Consider the following 17865-nt stretch of genomic DNA (forward strand, 5'->3'; position numbering starts at 1 on the left):
TACTCAAAGGTTGTCCCATTGTATGGCCCTAGGCTTCTAGTCTCAGTGCCTGGCTACCAGATCCTTGGTGGCTCTAGGTTTTGACTGTTGCTTTTGAATGCCAGGTTGATGTATAATGAGTCTCATCCCTGATGTTAGCTGCCATATCTTACTAAAACTAAAGGCAGTATAAGCTTCTCTAGGAGTCTCTGGAGGCTGAGTACAGCAAAAAAGTCACTTCCTATCCCACTGGGAGTTGGGAAATGGGCCATTTCAGGCCTCTGGGGGGCCTCTGAGGGAGTGGGGAAGGCTGTTTTCACCCTCCCCAGATGCATAGAGAGGATCTGGAGCCAGGTGAGAAAGAAAAATGAGCCTACCGGGCTATCGCGTGCCAGGAGTGGGGAAGGGAGGGGAGTTTGTGCGTGCATGCACAGGGCACTATGTAAAGGGTTTCCTGCATGAGCAGGGGGTTGGACTAGAAGACCTTCAAGGTCCCTTCCAACTCTGTTATTTTGTTATTCATGACCCAAATAACTCTGTAGTGTCCACATCAGAAGAATAAGATGGATGAACTGTTGCAATTTAGTAAAGAGTATTTATGCCCAATCCCTTACACCACATTTATGGAACACTCAAATATGGATACTCTCAATTCTTTAAGAATTCTTTTGTAAAACTCTTATATAGCTGTATTTCAGCACCCCTCTTATTTTATTTCTATATAATTTGACCAGTTGGATAATCCAGGTTAATTATTTCAACCAAAATTGTTGCCCCAGCTCATGTAGGGGAACAGCTTGGAATGATTTCTAGGAATGGCCGGTTGGCCATGTGTTGAGAGTGGAAATTACCTAACTCACATTTGTACATTTCTTCTGGTTGTAAGATGCTCCTTTGTATTCAAGTCTGGCCTCAGAATAATAACGTAGCACTTGGGGCTGAAGACACAGACCAGCAGACCGGCACTGGAGGCCAAAATGGAGAAGACCTGCACAGCCACCATGTATTTCCCCTTGGTACTCAGGTAGGTCGGCAGGAAGGAGACCCAAACATTGCAGAAGACCAGCATGCTGAAGGTGATCAGCTTGGCTTCATTGAAGGCTCCAGGGAGATTCCTGGCCAGGAAAGCCACTGTGAAGCAGATGGCAGCCAGGAAGCCCATGTAGCTGAGGGTGATGTAGAACATGAAAACAGAGCCTTCATTGCATTGCAGGATGATCTCTCCAGGCTGGGAGTGAAAGTCCAACTCACAGAATGGGGGAGAAATTCCCAACCAGATGGAACAGATCATAATTTGGACACTAGAACAAGAAAGGATAATGGAGTTAGCCAAGCTCTTCCCCAACCATCTCTTCATTTGGTTTCCTGGTTTTGTGGCCAGGAAAGCCAGCACCACTGTGATTGTTTTGGCCAAGAGAGAAGAAATGGCAACTGAGAAGATGATGCTGAAAACTGTTTGTCGGAGGAGACAAGTGGCTTTCCTTGGTTGACCAATGAAGATCAGAGGAGACAAGAAGCAAAGCAGGAGGGAGACCAGGAGGATGTAAGAGAGGTCCCGGTTGTTGGCTTTCACAATGGGAGTTTCCTGATGTCTAATGAATATAATTAGAACAAGGCCTGTGGCTAAGAACAAGGACAGAGCAAAAGAGACCAGAATGACTCCCAGATGTTCTTCATAAGAAAGGAAGGATATAACTTTGGGGATACATTGGATTCTGTCCTCATTTGGATATTTTTCATCTGGACACTGGCTGCATTTTTCTGTATCTGAGTAAACAAAAAAAAGAAGAAGCAATTTTTAAAAAAATATTCTGTACTTTCACAAACTACCTTCTTGTGACCACTATTGTTACCAGCAGCATTTTCGAAAAAACATTGCTTAAAATCTCTACAGAGAGAAGATAAGAAGAATATCATTTTCTAAAAAAACAGCTATATCTTTATAGTTTGTGAAATTGGAAGAAGTCCTGGAACCTGAATTATTTCTTGTGTAATTTGCAGAACCTACATGATTAGAGGTATATAATGAATCAATTAATCTTTCTAGGTGCATTTCCTGGATCCTGCCAGATGGCACTTCTTAATATACTTGACTCTGGATGCCTATTTTTTGAAATCTAAGAATAGAATAGAGTAGAGTAGAGTAGAGTAGAGTAGAGTGGAGTGGAGTGGAGTGGAGTGGAGTGGAGTGGAATGGAAGGGAAGGGAATAGAGTAGAATAGAATAGAATAGAATAGAATAGAATAGAATAGAATAGAATAGAATAGAATAGAATAGAATAGAATAGAATAGAATTCTTTATTGGCCAAGTGTGATCGGACACACAAGGAATTTGTCTTTGGTGCATATGTGCTCTCAGTGTACATAAAAAGACAAGATACATTCATCAAGAATCATAAGGTACAACACTTAGTGATATTCATAGGTTACTAATAAACAATCAAATCGTACTAGGAAACAAATAAAACAATATAAATTGTAAAGATACAAGCAACATGGTATAGTCATAAGAAATCTAATTAGCTAGGGGGGAAAAATGTTAGTTCTGCAAATAATCTGGAATCCAAACTAAAAAGCAGAAGAGATTTTTCTTCTGGCAGTAGAGAAGCTTGTCCAATCTGCTACACCCTCCTATCTTTTCCTAGGTCCTCCGTCAAGTTTTTTCTGCTATACCTCCCTCTATATAAGAAATTGTGCAATTTGAAGATAATAGCAATAGTGCTTAGACTTTTATACTACTTCATAGTGCTTTTACAGCCCTCTCTAAGAGGTTTACAGAGTCAGCCTATTGCCCCCAACAATCTGGGTCCTCATTTTACCGACCTCAGAAGGATGGAAGGCTGAGTCAACCTTGAGCTGATAAGAATCGAATTGCTGAGCTGCTGGCAAGAACAAAAAATAACAACAAAAAAAGTGAGCTTCAATCTGTCTATTAACTTGTACTTTCATGACAGTGTTTCAGATGAATCCACTTCCACAAGACCTGCCCTTTTCTTTGGTGTCCCCCACCTTCATGAATGGAGATGGTCCCCTCAGGACAAGGAATGCAGTCGTAGCAGCAAATAGGTTCTCCTTCTCGCTTCTGCTTGACAAACCCAGGATGACAATTTCTCACACATTGGGATTGAGGGAGAGACTAAGCAGAAAAATAAGGAATTCGAAAGGAAATAATTTGGGACGAAGCATGCATGAAAATGGATGTAGACATTAACATTAGCCATATAGTTCCTGGACTTCACTTAGATAAATATAGCAATAGCTCTTAGACATATATACTGCTTCATAGTGCTTTTACAGACCCTCTCTAAGTGGTTTACAGAGTCAACCTATTGCCCCCAACAATCTGGGTCCTCATTTTACTGACCCCAGAAGGATGGAAGGCTGAGTCAACCTTGAGTCACTGGTGAGATTTGAACTACTGAACTGCAGCTAGTACTTCACACTAACCACTGCACCAGCTCAGCTCTATGAAGTAAATATGAAATCATTGACTCATTCCAAACAGATTTGTTGTTGTTGTTGTTGTTGTTGTTAGTTGCGAAGTCATGTCAGAGCCATCGTGACCCCATGGACAACATTCCTCCAGGCTTTCCTGTCCTCTACCATCCTCTGGAGTCCATTTAAGCTCACACCTACTGCTTCAGTGACCCAGCCACCTCGTTCTCTGCCGTCCCTTTCTTCTTTTGCCCTCAGTCGTTCCCAGCATTAGGCTCTTCTCCAGTGAGTCCTTCCTTCTCATTAGATGGAGAAAGTATTTGAATTTCATCTTCAGGATCTGGCCTTCTAAAGAGCAGTCAGGGTTGATCTCCTCTAGGATTGACCAGTTTGATCACCTTGCAGTCCAAGAAACTCACAGGAGTCTTCTCCAGGACTATAGTTCACCAAACAGATTTCGGAGAGATAAATACTGGCCGATTATTTGTTTACTCACTCCCCTTTGCTCTTGGCATCTAACATTGAAATAAAGGATTTTTCTACTTAAGAAAGTCTGCAGGGATGAAATTGAAAAGATTTAAGCCTTAAGAGACAACAGTTTGGTTTTTCCCCCCTAGCCTTGTTACTAATGTCTCCATTCTTGACATAACTATGATTTTAAAGTACAGTACGATTATTTTGCATGAAATTTTGGAAAAGACATTATTGTGAAAGATTTATTAAAATTTTATTATATTAGAGTTATTAAATAAAATAAAACTGGAATAAAGAAAGAAACTTTGGAGCAGTAGGATCAGTGGTGGAATTCAAATTTTTTTACTACCCGTTCTGTGGGAGTGGCTTGGTGGGCGTGGCAGGGGAAGGATACTGCAAAATCTCCATTCCCACCCCACTCCAGAGGAAGGATACTACAAAATCCCCATTCCCTCCCCACTCCTGGAGGAAGGATATTGCAAAATCTCCATTCCCACTGCACTCCTGGGCCAGCCAGAGGTGGTATTTACTGGTTTTCCGAACTACTCAAAAATTCCGCTACTGGTTCTCCAGAACCTGTCAGAACCTGCTGAATAGCACCCCTGAGTAGGATCTGGGTAGGCTTCTTCTGGAGTATATAAAACATTGCAAAACTGCTTCCCTTTGAAAGTAAACCCAAACCACCACCCAATTATGATATTAAAGGGGGGGGGTTTCCTTAAAAATTAGGGCTTTCTTTATTTGTGTGTTTCTTTCTTCAATTCATATGGCTCTCAACCAAATTTGGTGAAATCCAATTTTTTTTTACTACCGGTTCTGTGGGCATGGCTTAGTGGGCATGGCTTGGCTTAGTGGGTGTGGCTTAGTGGCATGGCAGGGGAAAGATACTGCAAAATCTCCATTCCCACCCCACTCCTGGGGGAAAGATATTGCAAAATCCCCATTTCCACCCCACTCTGGGGCCAGTCAGTGGTGGCATTGCCGGTTCTCTGAACTACTCAAAATTTCCGCTACCGGTTCTCCAGAACCTGTCAGAACCTGCTGGATTTCATCCCTGCTCTCAACTAAGACTAAAACTGACTGCCTAGTTTTTAGAACTGGGGTGAGATGAGATACAGGAGAGGTCATGAGAACCTGTCCCTCAAAAAGGGATCTTTTCATCTTCAGCAAGTGGGACAAAAGTAGGAGACTTGTGTCCAGCTCTGTATCTGGGTCTTTTTCTACTGAAGAACTACAGTTAGGGGGACACCAACTTGCATGGGAAGACAAATCTACCTTCCTTCCTTCCTTCCTTCCTTCCTTCCTTCCTTCCTTCCTTCCTTCCTTCCTTTCTTTCTTTCTTTCTTTCTTTCTCTCTCTTTCTCTCTCTCTCTCTCCTCCCCCCATCTCTCTCTTTCTTTTTTTTTGAGTAACATAGCATTTAATCTTGATCAAGCTTAAATGGTTAGCTGTTCCAAACATATACAAGATACATGCAGGTAACAACTATGAACAAGAGATGGAATGTGAATCCCTTTTATATTGTTTAGGAAAGTCATAAACCTCCAATTCTGGCATCTTTGATTTGTGTATCCCCTGGAATTTGGTTTGTTTCTTATTAGTTAAATTTGGGTCCTCCTTTTTGCTCAGAGGGACTTAACGTAGCTAACAATAAAGATTTAAAAAATTGCATTCTGAGTTTTTCAAATGAAGTACCCTCTTCATCTACCCTTTCCCCCCCAAAATAAGACATCCCAATCGGGCTTTTGAGCACATGGCAATAAGGCCAAACGCTTATTTCAGGGTTCAAAAAAAATATAAGACAGGGTCTTATTTTCGGGGAAACACGGTGGTAGCATTTCCTTTCAAATTCTCTCTTGTTATTTCCAAAATGAAGAAGGGCTTCTCTTTCAATCAAAGTAATGTTTTGTACCTAACTTCTAGTCATGTCACCTACCTAAAAAAAAGAAGAAGAAGAAAAGAACGAGAGAGAAAAAGAAAAGCAAATCAGAACAGCAACAAAAAAGAAGAAGAAGAGAGAAATCATCTATCTTATCCAAGTTAGGTAGGATAGAAAGAAAACGTTTTTAAATAAAGGGTGACATGATTAAAAGTTAGAATTAGAGATAGAAACAAGAGAAAGGGGGAACATTAGTGTATATATATATAATTTATATAATATATTGTATTTATATAATACAATAAATGCAATAGCAAGAGAAAATATGGAATAATGACAGACTGCAACTTAATATAAATGTGTATTATTATTAGAAAGATATAAGTTGACTGAAAGTAATAACTATGATTAATTTTACTAGTTTTATTTGTATTAGAATGCATAGTACCCAGGTGCCACACTGTTCGTGCATTGATATGTTTGTAAAAAAATAAAATAAATAAATAAAAAACTTGAAAATAAAGTTTTGTTTTGGTGTTTCAGTTTTCCAGGTTCCGGGCATTAACTCACATCAAAACAACCTTTATGATTTCATGTGAAACATGGACATCTTTGGAGCTTCTTCAGAGGAGCAGAAGTCCTATTGTTTATCCCAGTGGGGTGAAAGAGAGATATGGATAACTCTGGCCAGATTTGGCCTGCTTAAAAACATAGAATCTTTCAAGAGAGGCATTCCTCCACCTGGACAAGGTGAGGCTTATTTTTCACATGGACCAACAAGACCTCTATCCAGTCATGACTATATTTCATCTGATTCAGTCCAAACCTTAATGCAGACACTGGTTAAAGGAACCTGAGACTATTAGCAACACAAATGCCAGCACTTGATTATTTCTCACCAGCTTGATCCATGGTCTCCATCCTGAAGAATAATCACCCAGCATCCAATATTGGACATGACTGAATCAGTTCAAAAGAATATTCCTTATCATGGTATCTGAAGGACACCTTTGTGAATAGTAGTAAAGTCCCCACAATCCATCTAACAAAATGTTCAGTTTTCTCTTCTGTACATTCAACTCCCAGTATCATGCCGCAGCACTCTCAAAACAAGTGCATGCTGGGAAGCCAGATTCCATTTTCTTTAGCATTTGGAGAAGGCAGAATCACAAAGAATCCATCTTAATCTGTGGCACATGGTCATCCAAGGACAAACCAACATCCCACACACAGAGTATTGCTGATGAGATTTAAATTGCTTGTATTTATTAATTGTTATGTTCAGCAGTAACTCAATACTGTCTATCTTGTATCTGATTCTCATTGTATGTATCCCTATTTTTTCCAGTTTCACCATATCCTGTTCTTTCAATAAAGCATTCAGATCTACGCATATGGTCTGTTTTTTTGGAGGATAGGTGGATTTAGCTGCATTTCGAGCTGCACGTGTAGTGAGGACAGAACACCCAGTAAGGTTCATCCCCCATGGTGACTAGAATTAACCCACTTGAAATGGGTCATAATCTTTAGAAAAAAGAGAAAACATAGCAACATTTGACCCACCTTGTTGAGCAGATTCAACCATGAAAGAGCAATTTCGTTAATAATAAGTCTCTGTCTTTCAATACTCCCCAGTTTCCTTTTGATCAAATCCCCTTCAGGAGAAATCATCATGAACTCAATGTCCATATCTGCAGCTATTTCTCCATTATGGTCCAGGTAAAGTTTCCAGTGGGAAAGATTGTAGAACTCATTCTTCTCCAGAAAGGGATGGAACTAGAATAGAAACATCCAGGAATTTTTAAAACAGAAACCTAGGTTTGTTATTGAACCTGGTATTTTAATGTATGAAGTTATATATGAACTCCACTCAAGCATCAGCTCTCCTTGCAGGCACCATGCTTGGAGAAGATTTCAGAAAACCTGGATCAGCTTTAGAGAAGGATAATGAAGTCAAGGAAGAGGTCAAAGGAGCTGATTTTAGTCTTGAGGGCAGACCAGAAAGAGAATGGAATGGAATGGAATGGAATGGAATGGAATAGAATAGAATAGAATAGAATAGAATAGAATAGAATAGAATAGAATAGAATAGAATAGAATAGAATAGAATAGAATAGAATAGAATAGAATAGAGCTGGAAGGGATCTTGGAGACCTTCTAGTCCAGTCCCCTGCTCAAGCAGGAGGACCTATACCATATCAGACAAGTGACTGTCCAGTCTCTCTTAAAAACCTGCAGTAATTGAATGCCCATGATTTCTGAAGGCAACCTGTTCCACTGGTTAATTGTCCTCACTGTTAGGAAGTTTCTCTTTAATTCCAGGTTGCTTCTCTCTTTGTTTAGTTCCCAACCATTATTTCTTTTTCCTGCCCTCTGGTGCTTTGGAGAATAAATACTGCTATCATGTCACCCCTTCTTTTCTTTAGACTAGCCAGATCCAAAACCTGCAGCTGTTCTTCATATGGTTTAGTCTCCAGGCCTTTGATCATCTTAGTTGCTCTTCTCTGAACTTTTTCCAAAGTCTCAACATCTTTTAAGTAGTAGGGTGACCTAAATTGGTTGCAGTATTCCAGGTGTGGTATTACTAGGGTTTTGTAAAGTGGCACTAATACTTCACGTGATCTTGATTCTATGCCTCTGGTTATTCAACCTAGGATTGTATTAGCTTTTTTGGCTGCTGTTGCACATTGCTGGATCATGTTTAAGTGATTGTCCACTAGGACTCCAAGGTCCCTCTTACAGTTACTGTTTTTGAGCCAGGTCTTACCTATTCTATACTTATACCTTTGATTTTTCCTGCCTAAATGTAAAGTTTTGCTTTTCTCCACATTGAAATTCATTTTGTTGGATAGGGCCCATTGTTCAAGTTTGTCAAGATCTTTTTGGATCTTGAGCTTGCCTTCTGGGGTGTTGGCTATTCCTGCCAGCTTAGTATCATCTGCAAATTTGATGAGTTCCCCTTCTATTCCCTCATCTAAGTCAATTATAAAGATATCGAAGAGTACTAGGCCTAAGACTGAGCCTTGTAGTACCCCACTGCTTACTTCTCTCCATGTGGATGTAGTACCATTAAGGACTACTCATCTTTAAGAAGAGCCATGTTGATCTACAGGAGCTGAAAATTAGGAATCTGGAAGCACCTTGTGATGACCCGGGATGTGACACAAAGGCAACACAGTCAGAGAACCGATATGAGTCCCTTTATTATCACCAACTGTTCCCCCAGTGTCCCTTTCAACTCTCCGGCTTGGAGAGAGCTCTTCCACCAACTTGTAATAGTCTTTGGCTGACAATACTTCAGTCCCAAACATTGTAAAGAGAAAACTTTCAACTAAAAATCCAACAAGGCAAGACAAAGTAATTAATTTGGCAGGGCAAGCAAACTAGGGAATTCCAGAAGTGAAGTAGCACAGCAGTAAATCAAACCAGTTGCGGGGATGCTGGGAGCTCAGATAAGCACCAGATGAATTCAGCGTTTGTTCCCAACAACCGGCCCTCCCATTTGCCTCTCCTTTTAAACTCCATTAGCAGCTGTGCCTTGTAAAGAGGACCGGGTCCCTTTCCTCTCTCGTAAGCCACACAACCCACGTTACTCTCTTCTCCATTCCTCCCTGCGCTGCCTAGGATGAGGAGGGGGTGGGCCTTGATCCTCATCTGAACCCCGTTCTCCCTTGTTCTACCTCTCCCCTGCTCTGCCCAGTTTCCTCTGCACTTCCTCAGTTTCCTCCACAGCTAACGGATCCACTCTCTCACTCTCTGTCAGCTGTTCATCTTCCCCTTCGGATTCAGACTCCGACAGGATCATGACACACCTTTTGTAACACAGTGTTGCAATTGGAGAAGGGAAAGACATATATTAGCACTCTTCAAAAAACTGAAAGATGTTACGCAGAAGCCCTCCGATGCACCATTTAGGCTTGCGCGGGCCTAAACCGAGTTCCATTGTGGCCAGCAAAGTACCAGGCAAGACAAATGTTGAAGAGTCTCTGCGGTTGTCCGTATGGGCAAACAACTGCTGTGGTGCTGCAAGATTCATACATTCGGAACTTTGAATGTTTGCTGAGGGAACTCAGAGATTACCTGTAATCTTGTTATCTTCTTTTCTTTTTTTCTTTTCTTTTCTTTTCTTTTCTTTTCTCCCTTTACACTATATCTCTTTTTTCCCTTCTTCTTTTCTTAGTTTTTCACATCTTTTCTTTTCTTTATATTTTATACTTGGATAAACTAATAAAAATTTAAATTGGTAGGAATATAAAATGATGAGTAATATAAAATAAAGGAATCCTTCAAATAGGGAAAGTCCCCTTTAAATCCTAGAGGAGGAGTAGGAAAAGCAATAACATTATATATATAAGAAGATATGCAGGTATATATATGTATGTATATGTATGTATGTGTGTATACATCTGTCATCTGGCCCCATGTCTGTGTATGTATGTGTGTATACATCTGTCATCTGGCCCCATGGAAAAGACAAGCTAGACAATTTTCTAGTACACTTGAATAACATGCACCCAAAGATACAGTTCACTATGGAAATGGAGATTGGAAATCAACTCCCATTCTTAGATGTATTAATATACAAGAAAACTGATGGCACCCTAGGACATAGTGTCTACCAAAAGAAGACACACACAAATAGATACCTAAATGCATACTCACACCATCATCCTTCGCAAATAAATTCAGTGGCAAAAACTTTAATTACTAGAACTAAACGTCTAGCAGATGAGGCACATGTACAAACAGAGCTTCAGACTCTCAAAGAGGTATTAATGGCAAATGGGTTCCACGAAAATAAAATTAGAAGTATAACCCAGCAAGGGACATCAGGACAGAGCGAAACCCAAGAAGAAGAACAGAATATGGGAAAAGCCATCCTGCCCTATATAAAAGGGACCACCGATAAAATTAGTAAGATATTACAGAAACACAAAATAAAAACGGTGTTCCGCACAGATAGAAAAATATCAATGATGTTAAGAAACCCCAAGGATAAAATTGAGCTGGAAAATCAAGGGGTATACGAAGTGCCATGTGCCTCCTGTCAGTCATCTTACATTGGACAGACAAATAGACAAATAGGTATGCGTTTAGAAGAACACAAAAATGCAGTGAAAAAAGAAGAGTGAACTTCTTCCTTGGTACAACACATGAAGGCCACGGGTCATAAGATCGACTTCAACAATACTAGAACAGTGGTGAAAGAGGAACATCTTACTAAGAGAATAATTAGGGAGGCTATCAAAATTGAAAAGAGGCCACAGAATATGAATAGACGTGATGATGCTTCTAGGTTATCAAGTATTTGGAGACCTGCACTGAGGGAAACTCGAGTTTTAACATCAGAGGATAGGCAGAGATTCCAACAGGCAACCAGTGTTGTTGTAATGCCTGCCAGAGTCCTTCCCTCTTTGCAGATGATAGCTAGCAATAGGGAGAGAGAGAGAACCGAGCCAGAAGATAGGCTGAGATCTCAACAGGCAATCAGCGGTGTTGTGATGCCTACCAGAATCCTTCCGTCTTTGCAATTGACAGTTAGTAATAGGGAACCAGAGAAAGCTGGGCCTTTAACACGCAGTCAGGCTGCAGCTAGGATAATGAAGCAGGAGAAAAAACTGCTGCCCTCCAATCTGGACACAGAGTTGGAGGCTAACCAGCATACGTCAGCAGCAGCGAACATAGAAAAGCGACAACTCCGATCTTGCAACATACCCACAGTTTCTAAACTGAAAGTAGGGGCCCGATGATGACAAGTTAGAGAGCTTGTCAAAACGTTGCCAAAAAGAAAACTTTTAAAGTGTTGATTAGGATTTTAGCCAGAGTCTCAAAAGACCTTACAAAGTGTTTTGTTGGGATTTTGGAGGATTTTAAGCTGGGATTTTAGCCAGGATTTTAAGTACTTCAATTAGCAGACTTTTAATGATGCGGGAAAACACCTGAGATTTTAACTTTTTACATATACACACACACACACACACACACACACACACATACACACACACATACATACATATACATACATACATACATATATATACTGTACATACACACACACACACACACACACACATATACACACCAAATTTATATTTTGCTGATAAAGACATAAAGGGAGACCAGTATAGATCTATTTCAAGCTTTTTAGCTTTCATCAGCTAGCCATACCCTTACCCTTACTCGGATTCGAATTTGGGCTTCCTGCATGTTAAGCAGTTGAATTAATCTTCTGAGACTCCTGGATTGAAGCTGAAAGGCAAAAGGGAGCAGAATGCCCCCTCCCATATATTTGGGGGATATCGGCCACCCTTATTGAGGAGGAGGAGGAAAAAAACATCTATAGGAAAAGAATACTATTCATAAGAAAAGGTTTCAAATAACATTTCAACACCAAGTCAGCCAGGAAGTGACCATGTTATGTAGAAACAAGCCACCAAAAGTTATATTAAATTACCCACCAGGCTGTCTATGTGCCCCTCTTTGCCAGCTTCCTTCCAAAACTGACAAACTACATGCAGCAAGAAATTCCTGAGAATAATAAGATTAGAAAGTTTTTTTTTCTATCTTGTACTAAATACAACAAATGTAATCCTGTACCAAAAAGGACAAATGTAATCAACCAAGTGCGAACTCGAAGATGTTGACATGTTGTGAAGAATAAAGGGACATTTTGTGTAAAGTTCTGAGCTAACTTTTATTCAGAGTACTTGAAATGGACCTCTGTCCCAAGCCTGAAGCTCTATTTCTGCAGGAATAAATAGCTGAAAGTTACCTTCCTCATTCCAGTATGATTCATAAGCCACTCACACTGGGAAAATAGAACCCAGCTGAGGCTCAGGCCAGGGGTGAAATGCTACCGGTTTGCACCGGTTTGGGCGAACCAGTAGCGGCGGGGGCAGGTGGTTCGGAGAACCAATAGCAGTGGCAGCATGAGGCTCCACCCACCCGCCCAGATGTCATTACTTCCTGGTTATAACCAGGAAGTAACCTGATTTTTACCCTCTATGCATGTGCAGAAGGATTTGTACATGTACAGAGGGTCCAAACGCACATGTGATGCGCATGCATGCACGGAGCGAATGCTTGTGTGTAGCACGTGTACTTCTGAACCGGTAGGGAAGGTAAGTAGATTTCACCCCTGACTCAGACCATCAGTGGTTCTCAGGGTCTCCTTCAAATTTATAAAAGTAAAATTCTACAGTGCTAATCACAAACTGTACATACAGGAGTATTGTTAAAAATGCAATCACCCTTTTAAAATTAGAAGTGTTTAATATCAAAATATATCTGCTACCAGCTCCTTGGTAAATTATCTCCTGAGCAACTACATTGGCCAGATCTGTTGGCCTTTTGTAGCACAAGGTGGTTGATATGATCCCCCTCTTTCTCTAATGGAGTCCTTCTCCAGAGGAATTTAGTTTGGATCCTTGTTGGGACCCCATACCTGCCACGGCTGCAGCCTTGGAGCCTCCAGTGTCTCTTGGGCCTCCTTCCTCCTCCCCCAGGATCTAGACGAATATGCAGCCTTCAAGACGTGGGCCAGAGTCATAAAGATAAAATAAACAGAATCACTGTTTTCAATGAACATCCCGTTCAATTCATCTTCTGTCTCCACTAGAGTTTTTTGGGTGCATCTTTTCCGGCCTTTGACAGAATAAACATGCTTTGAAAAAGAACACTGAAAATTCTTGTCTTCATACTGGGAGTCTACAGGGGAAAAGGGTTCAAAAGCGTCATATTTTGGGCTTGTTTTTTGCAGAAATTCAAAGCTCCAAATACTATGGATGTATTTGTGATATCCATGATGATGTATTAAACAGTTTCCCAAAGTTGTGGTGATCCAGATTTTCCCTCCAATGGGTCCAGACAAAGTGTCAAGGGTTAGATGAAAAGTATAAAATGTGCTTGAAACAATAATGTGTTCTGTGAAGTGAACAAAGACATTGACTTGTTTCCACTGAGAAAAGCTAGAATCCCGGAAGGGTGCTGGATATCCAGTCATCGAGAATTGTTGTGATATAACGACACAAATTCCATTCCTGACAAGCAAAGGAGGAAAAATTCTCAGGAAATTCTCTCCCTCCTCTGTGTCTGGAGCAAGGAGGCCAATCAAGGTCCATCTGAAGTGGAGGAGCACTTGAACAATTCCTGAATACTGAAAACCTTCTTTGGGAAGCATTTGTTGGAAAAAAGGGAATTTACTTTTATCACTCAGAGTCTCTGAAGCAATTCTGTGACTGATCTGGAAAAGCAAGGAAGAATGCTGTGTTATATTTGGGGTTAGATCAAATCTAAAATATTAGTTTTTTGTTTTTTTTTAATAAATCCAACTTTGTTTTGATAAACATCTTAGAATAGTTTGTTGATTAGACATTGTTTAAAGTATAAAACACAGAACATTAAAAAAAACTTCATATAAAAATGGAAGATGAGAAACAAATTATGTAAAAAAGAATAACAATCAATATGCAAATCATATTTGCGATCATTTGGTGAATGATCTCTGGTGGGCCCGGGACAGGGGTTACTCCTCTGCTCTGGTCCTACTTGACCTCTCAGCGGCTTTCGATACCATCGATCATGGTATCCTACTGCGACGATTCGGGGGGTTGGGAGTGGGGGGCATTGTTCTGCAGTGGTTCTCCTCCTACCTCTCGGGTCATTCGCAGTTTGTTTGGGGGGGCAGAGGTCCTCCTCAAGACCCCTCATTTGTGGGGTACCTCAGGGTTCAGTCCTCTCCCCCTTGCTCTTTAACATCTATATGAAGCCACTGGGTGAGATCATTCGTAGTTTCGGGGTGAGTTACCATCAGTATGCTGATGACACTCAGCTTTACATCTCCACCCCAGACCAATCCAGGGATGCCCTTTCCACGATGTCTAAGTGCCCGGAGGCAGTGGGGGTTTGGATGGGTAGGAACAGGCTCAAACTCAACCCCTCCAAGACGGAGTGGCTGGGGATGCCGGCATCCCAGGATCTAGCGGCCCCACCACTTTTGATGGGAGGGGAGTTGCTTACTCCCTCTGAAAGGGTTCACAACCTTGGCGTTCTCCTGGATTCACGGCTGTCTTTAGTAGACCATCTGACGGCCGTGTTCAGGGGGGCTTTTGCACAGGTTCACCTGATGTGCCAGTTGCAACCTTACCTAGACAGGGATGCCCTCCGCACAGTCACTCAGGCTCTTGTTCTCTCTTTTGGACTACTGCAATGCCCTCTACATGGGGCTGACCTTGGGGTGCACCTGGAGGCTCCAACTCGTCCAGAATGCGGCCACGCGGATTATTACAGGAGCTTCCTGATACTCCCGGGTTACACCTCTCCTGCGCGAGCTGCACTGGTTGCCGGTGGTCCTTCAGAACTGCTTCAAGGTGCTGGTTGTCACCTATAAGGCCCTTCATGGCATGGGCCCAGGGTACTTGCAGGATCACCTTCTACCGGCCTCCCACTGCCCAGTGCGCTCACATAGGGCTGCCCTCCTCTGGGTGCTGTCGACCAGACAATGTCGGCTGACAGCACCCAGCATGAGGACGTTCTCTGTGGCTGCACTGACCCTCTGGAACGAGTTACCCACCAGGCTCCGGATGGCCCCTGATCTCCGTTCCTTCTGCAAAGACCTGAAGACATGGCTTTTTAAGCAAATTGTCTGATTCTGTTTTGGGAGTTTTAATTAATTGTGGGATTTTAATTGAATCTTTTAATCTTATTTATTATTGCTGTTTTATTGTGATTTTATTGTTGTGAGCCGCTCCAAGTCCTTTGGGAGAAGGGCGGCATATAAATTTTAATAAAATAAGTAAATAAATAAATAAATAAATAAATAAATAAATAAATAAATAAATATTTCTCTATCACCCCTACAATTCAATGCAGTTAGACTTACATGTGCAGATGTTAACTAAAGTATATTGTTCCAATCCAAGATCACTGCAGATGGGGACTGCAGCCAAAAAATTAAAAGATTTTTGCTCCTGGGGAGGAAAGCTATGGCAAATCTAGACAGCATACTAAAAAGCAGAGACAACACCTTGCCAACAAAAGTCCGTATAGTTAAGGCTATGGTTTTCCCAGTTGCAATGTATGGCAGTGAAAATTGGACCATAAGAAAGGCTGAGTGCCAAAGAATTGAGGCCTTTGAACTATGGTGCTGGAGAGGACTCCTGTGAGTCCCTTGGACTGCAAGGCGATCAAACTTGTCAGTCCTAGAAGAGATCAACCCTGACTGCTCTTTAGAAGGCCAGATCCTGAAGATGAAACTCAAATACTTTGGCCACCTAATGTGAAGGAAGGACTCCCTGGAGAAGAGCCTAATGCAGGGAAAGATTAAGGGCAAAAGAAGAAAGGGACGACAAAGAATGAGGTGGTTGGATGGAGTCACTGAAGCAGTAGGAGTGAGCTTAAATGGACTCCAGAGGATGGTAGAGGACAGGAAGGTCTGGAGGAACATTGTCCATGGGGGTCGCGATGGGTCAGACACGACTTCACAACTAACAACAACAACATTGTTCCAATAACATTGTTCCGGTTTGGCTCCGCGAGCTTCGCTGACGCTCTTTCATGAGCGCCCAATCCCCGGCATCGTAAATGCCGCCAGAACAGCCGAAAAACAGCTGTCTGATGGCGAAAAACCCTCTCCCTGGGCAAAGGGGAGAGAGAAGAGCTGACAGGCAGAGGTAGAGCCCCCCAAGTGCACCAGGAGAAATCCTGGGGTCACGAAGGGTGTGGGCTCCCTATTGAAGCCTGTCAAGCTGCTCCGGACCAGGGATGACTCTGCTAAAGCGGAGCTAGAAGCCGCACCCAAAATCTGCTGAAAATAAATGAGGGGACTTTTAACATCTTTATCTTGATTGCAGACAGAGCAAACCAGGAGAAAAAAGGAAAAAAAAAAATTGCAAGTAACTCCGTTTTAAAATGCAGAAAATGGCGCCTGAGGGCGGGAGGAGGAAGCTACTAGGGAAAGTGCTTGTTACGCTTGTTAACGTTTGCAACATTGATACAGCTACTGGATTACACCTTAAGAGAAAGTTTTAAAATGGAAGCGCCTAGGAAAAGAATTTGATATTGACTTTAACTAAAGTTTTGCTCTTATACTGTGTGGAAAATAGTTGGAATTGTCGACCTAATAGCTGGATAAATACAAAGTGGCTGAAATATGGTTGACATCAGGGCTGGTGAATCAGCAAATTCTCAAGCTGTGACTGTTAAAGCTTTTCAACAACTTCTAGAATCTTTTAATTCTGCTGTTTTGGATACAATTGAAAGAGCTTTTTCAAAAAACAGCTTGGAAAATTATAAGGCGTTGTTGGATGGGCAGCAGGAAATTTTTCAGTGGAGTTTGCCCTTGGAAGATCAACAGGCTGTTAGGACTGAAAGGCAGGCTGGCACAGCTGAAACAAAGGACTGGGTAGACGCTTCCATTCAATTGATAGAAAAGCAACAAATAGACTCTTTATCGCAAGCTGACAAACTTTATGGCAACAAATTTTGGCTATATGGACAAAGGAATGGACTGAAGGTTTATACAAGCAAGAAGAGTTGAAATGGAGATTTTAAATTAGAAAAAGTGATTTCAAGAAGAGAGCGAGTATTTCAGAAACATCAACCTCAAATCAACACTTTAAAATTTTCAAAAATAAAATTGGGGTGAATGTTGAAAGAATTAATAAAAAAAGGATTGGAAAAAATATAGAAAGAAGAGAAGAATAGAAGATTAAGTACTTGCTTTTTTTTTTCTCTTTGGGGAAGGAAGATTCTAGTAATAAATTGAAAAGTTTAATTATATTGGTATTAAAGGCTACTTTAGGAATTGAAAATTTGAAAGATATCTTCCTGTAGATTTTGAAATCTGCATTTGGTAAATATGTGTTTTAATGGTATTAACAGATTTTTAAAATGTTTAACATAAGATTATATTATTTTAAAAGATATATGAGATAAAATGTGTAAGCTTTCAAGATGCCCAGCTTTTTGAAGCAAAGAGGATTAATGTTAAACTCAGAATTCTATTACAAAATGATAATTAGTTTTGGATAGTAAAAGGGCTGCTTTCTAAAAAGTTAGAGGTATTAAAATGGCTAATTGAAAACTTGAAAGATATCCTC

General features: G+C 41.0%; 1 protein-coding gene across 1 annotated transcript; it reads right to left on the reverse strand.

The window, feature by feature from the left end:
* Positions 1 to 835: 835 nt before the first annotated feature.
* LOC139309918 (vomeronasal type-2 receptor 26-like) lies at positions 836 to 13946 on the reverse strand. The gene is made up of 4 exons (XM_070934101.1): positions 13212 to 13946; positions 7331 to 7543; positions 2989 to 3115; positions 836 to 1746 (listed from the first exon to the last, which is right to left on the reverse strand). The coding sequence occupies exons 1-4, from the start codon at positions 13944 to 13946 to the stop codon at positions 836 to 838; spliced, it is 1986 nt and encodes a 661-aa protein (XP_070790202.1).
* Positions 13947 to 17865: the final 3919 nt, after the last annotated feature.

This window comes from Pituophis catenifer, unplaced genomic scaffold (assembly GCF_029215685.1).
Source record: "Pituophis catenifer annectens isolate HBS135680 unplaced genomic scaffold, rPitCat1.0.hap2 SCAF_2, whole genome shotgun sequence".
Classification (NCBI taxonomy): Eukaryota; Metazoa; Chordata; class Lepidosauria; order Squamata; family Colubridae; genus Pituophis; species Pituophis catenifer.

What these genes read in the sequence shown, in the direction of transcription:
- LOC139309918 (XM_070934101.1), bottom strand. Translation starts at nt 13,946, where the DNA reads ATGCTTCCCAAAGAAGGTTTTCAGTATTCAGGAATTGTTCAAGTGCTC. An exon ending in GGTTGAATCTGCTCAACAAG is followed by an intron (nt 3,116 to 7,330) that starts GTGGGTCAAATG and finishes TTTTCTGCTTAG; the next exon opens with TCTCTCCCTCAATCCCAATG. An exon ending in GACCATCTCCATTCATGAAG is followed by an intron (nt 1,747 to 2,988) that starts GTGGGGGACACC and finishes TTGTTTACTCAG; the next exon opens with ATACAGAAAAATGCAGCCAG.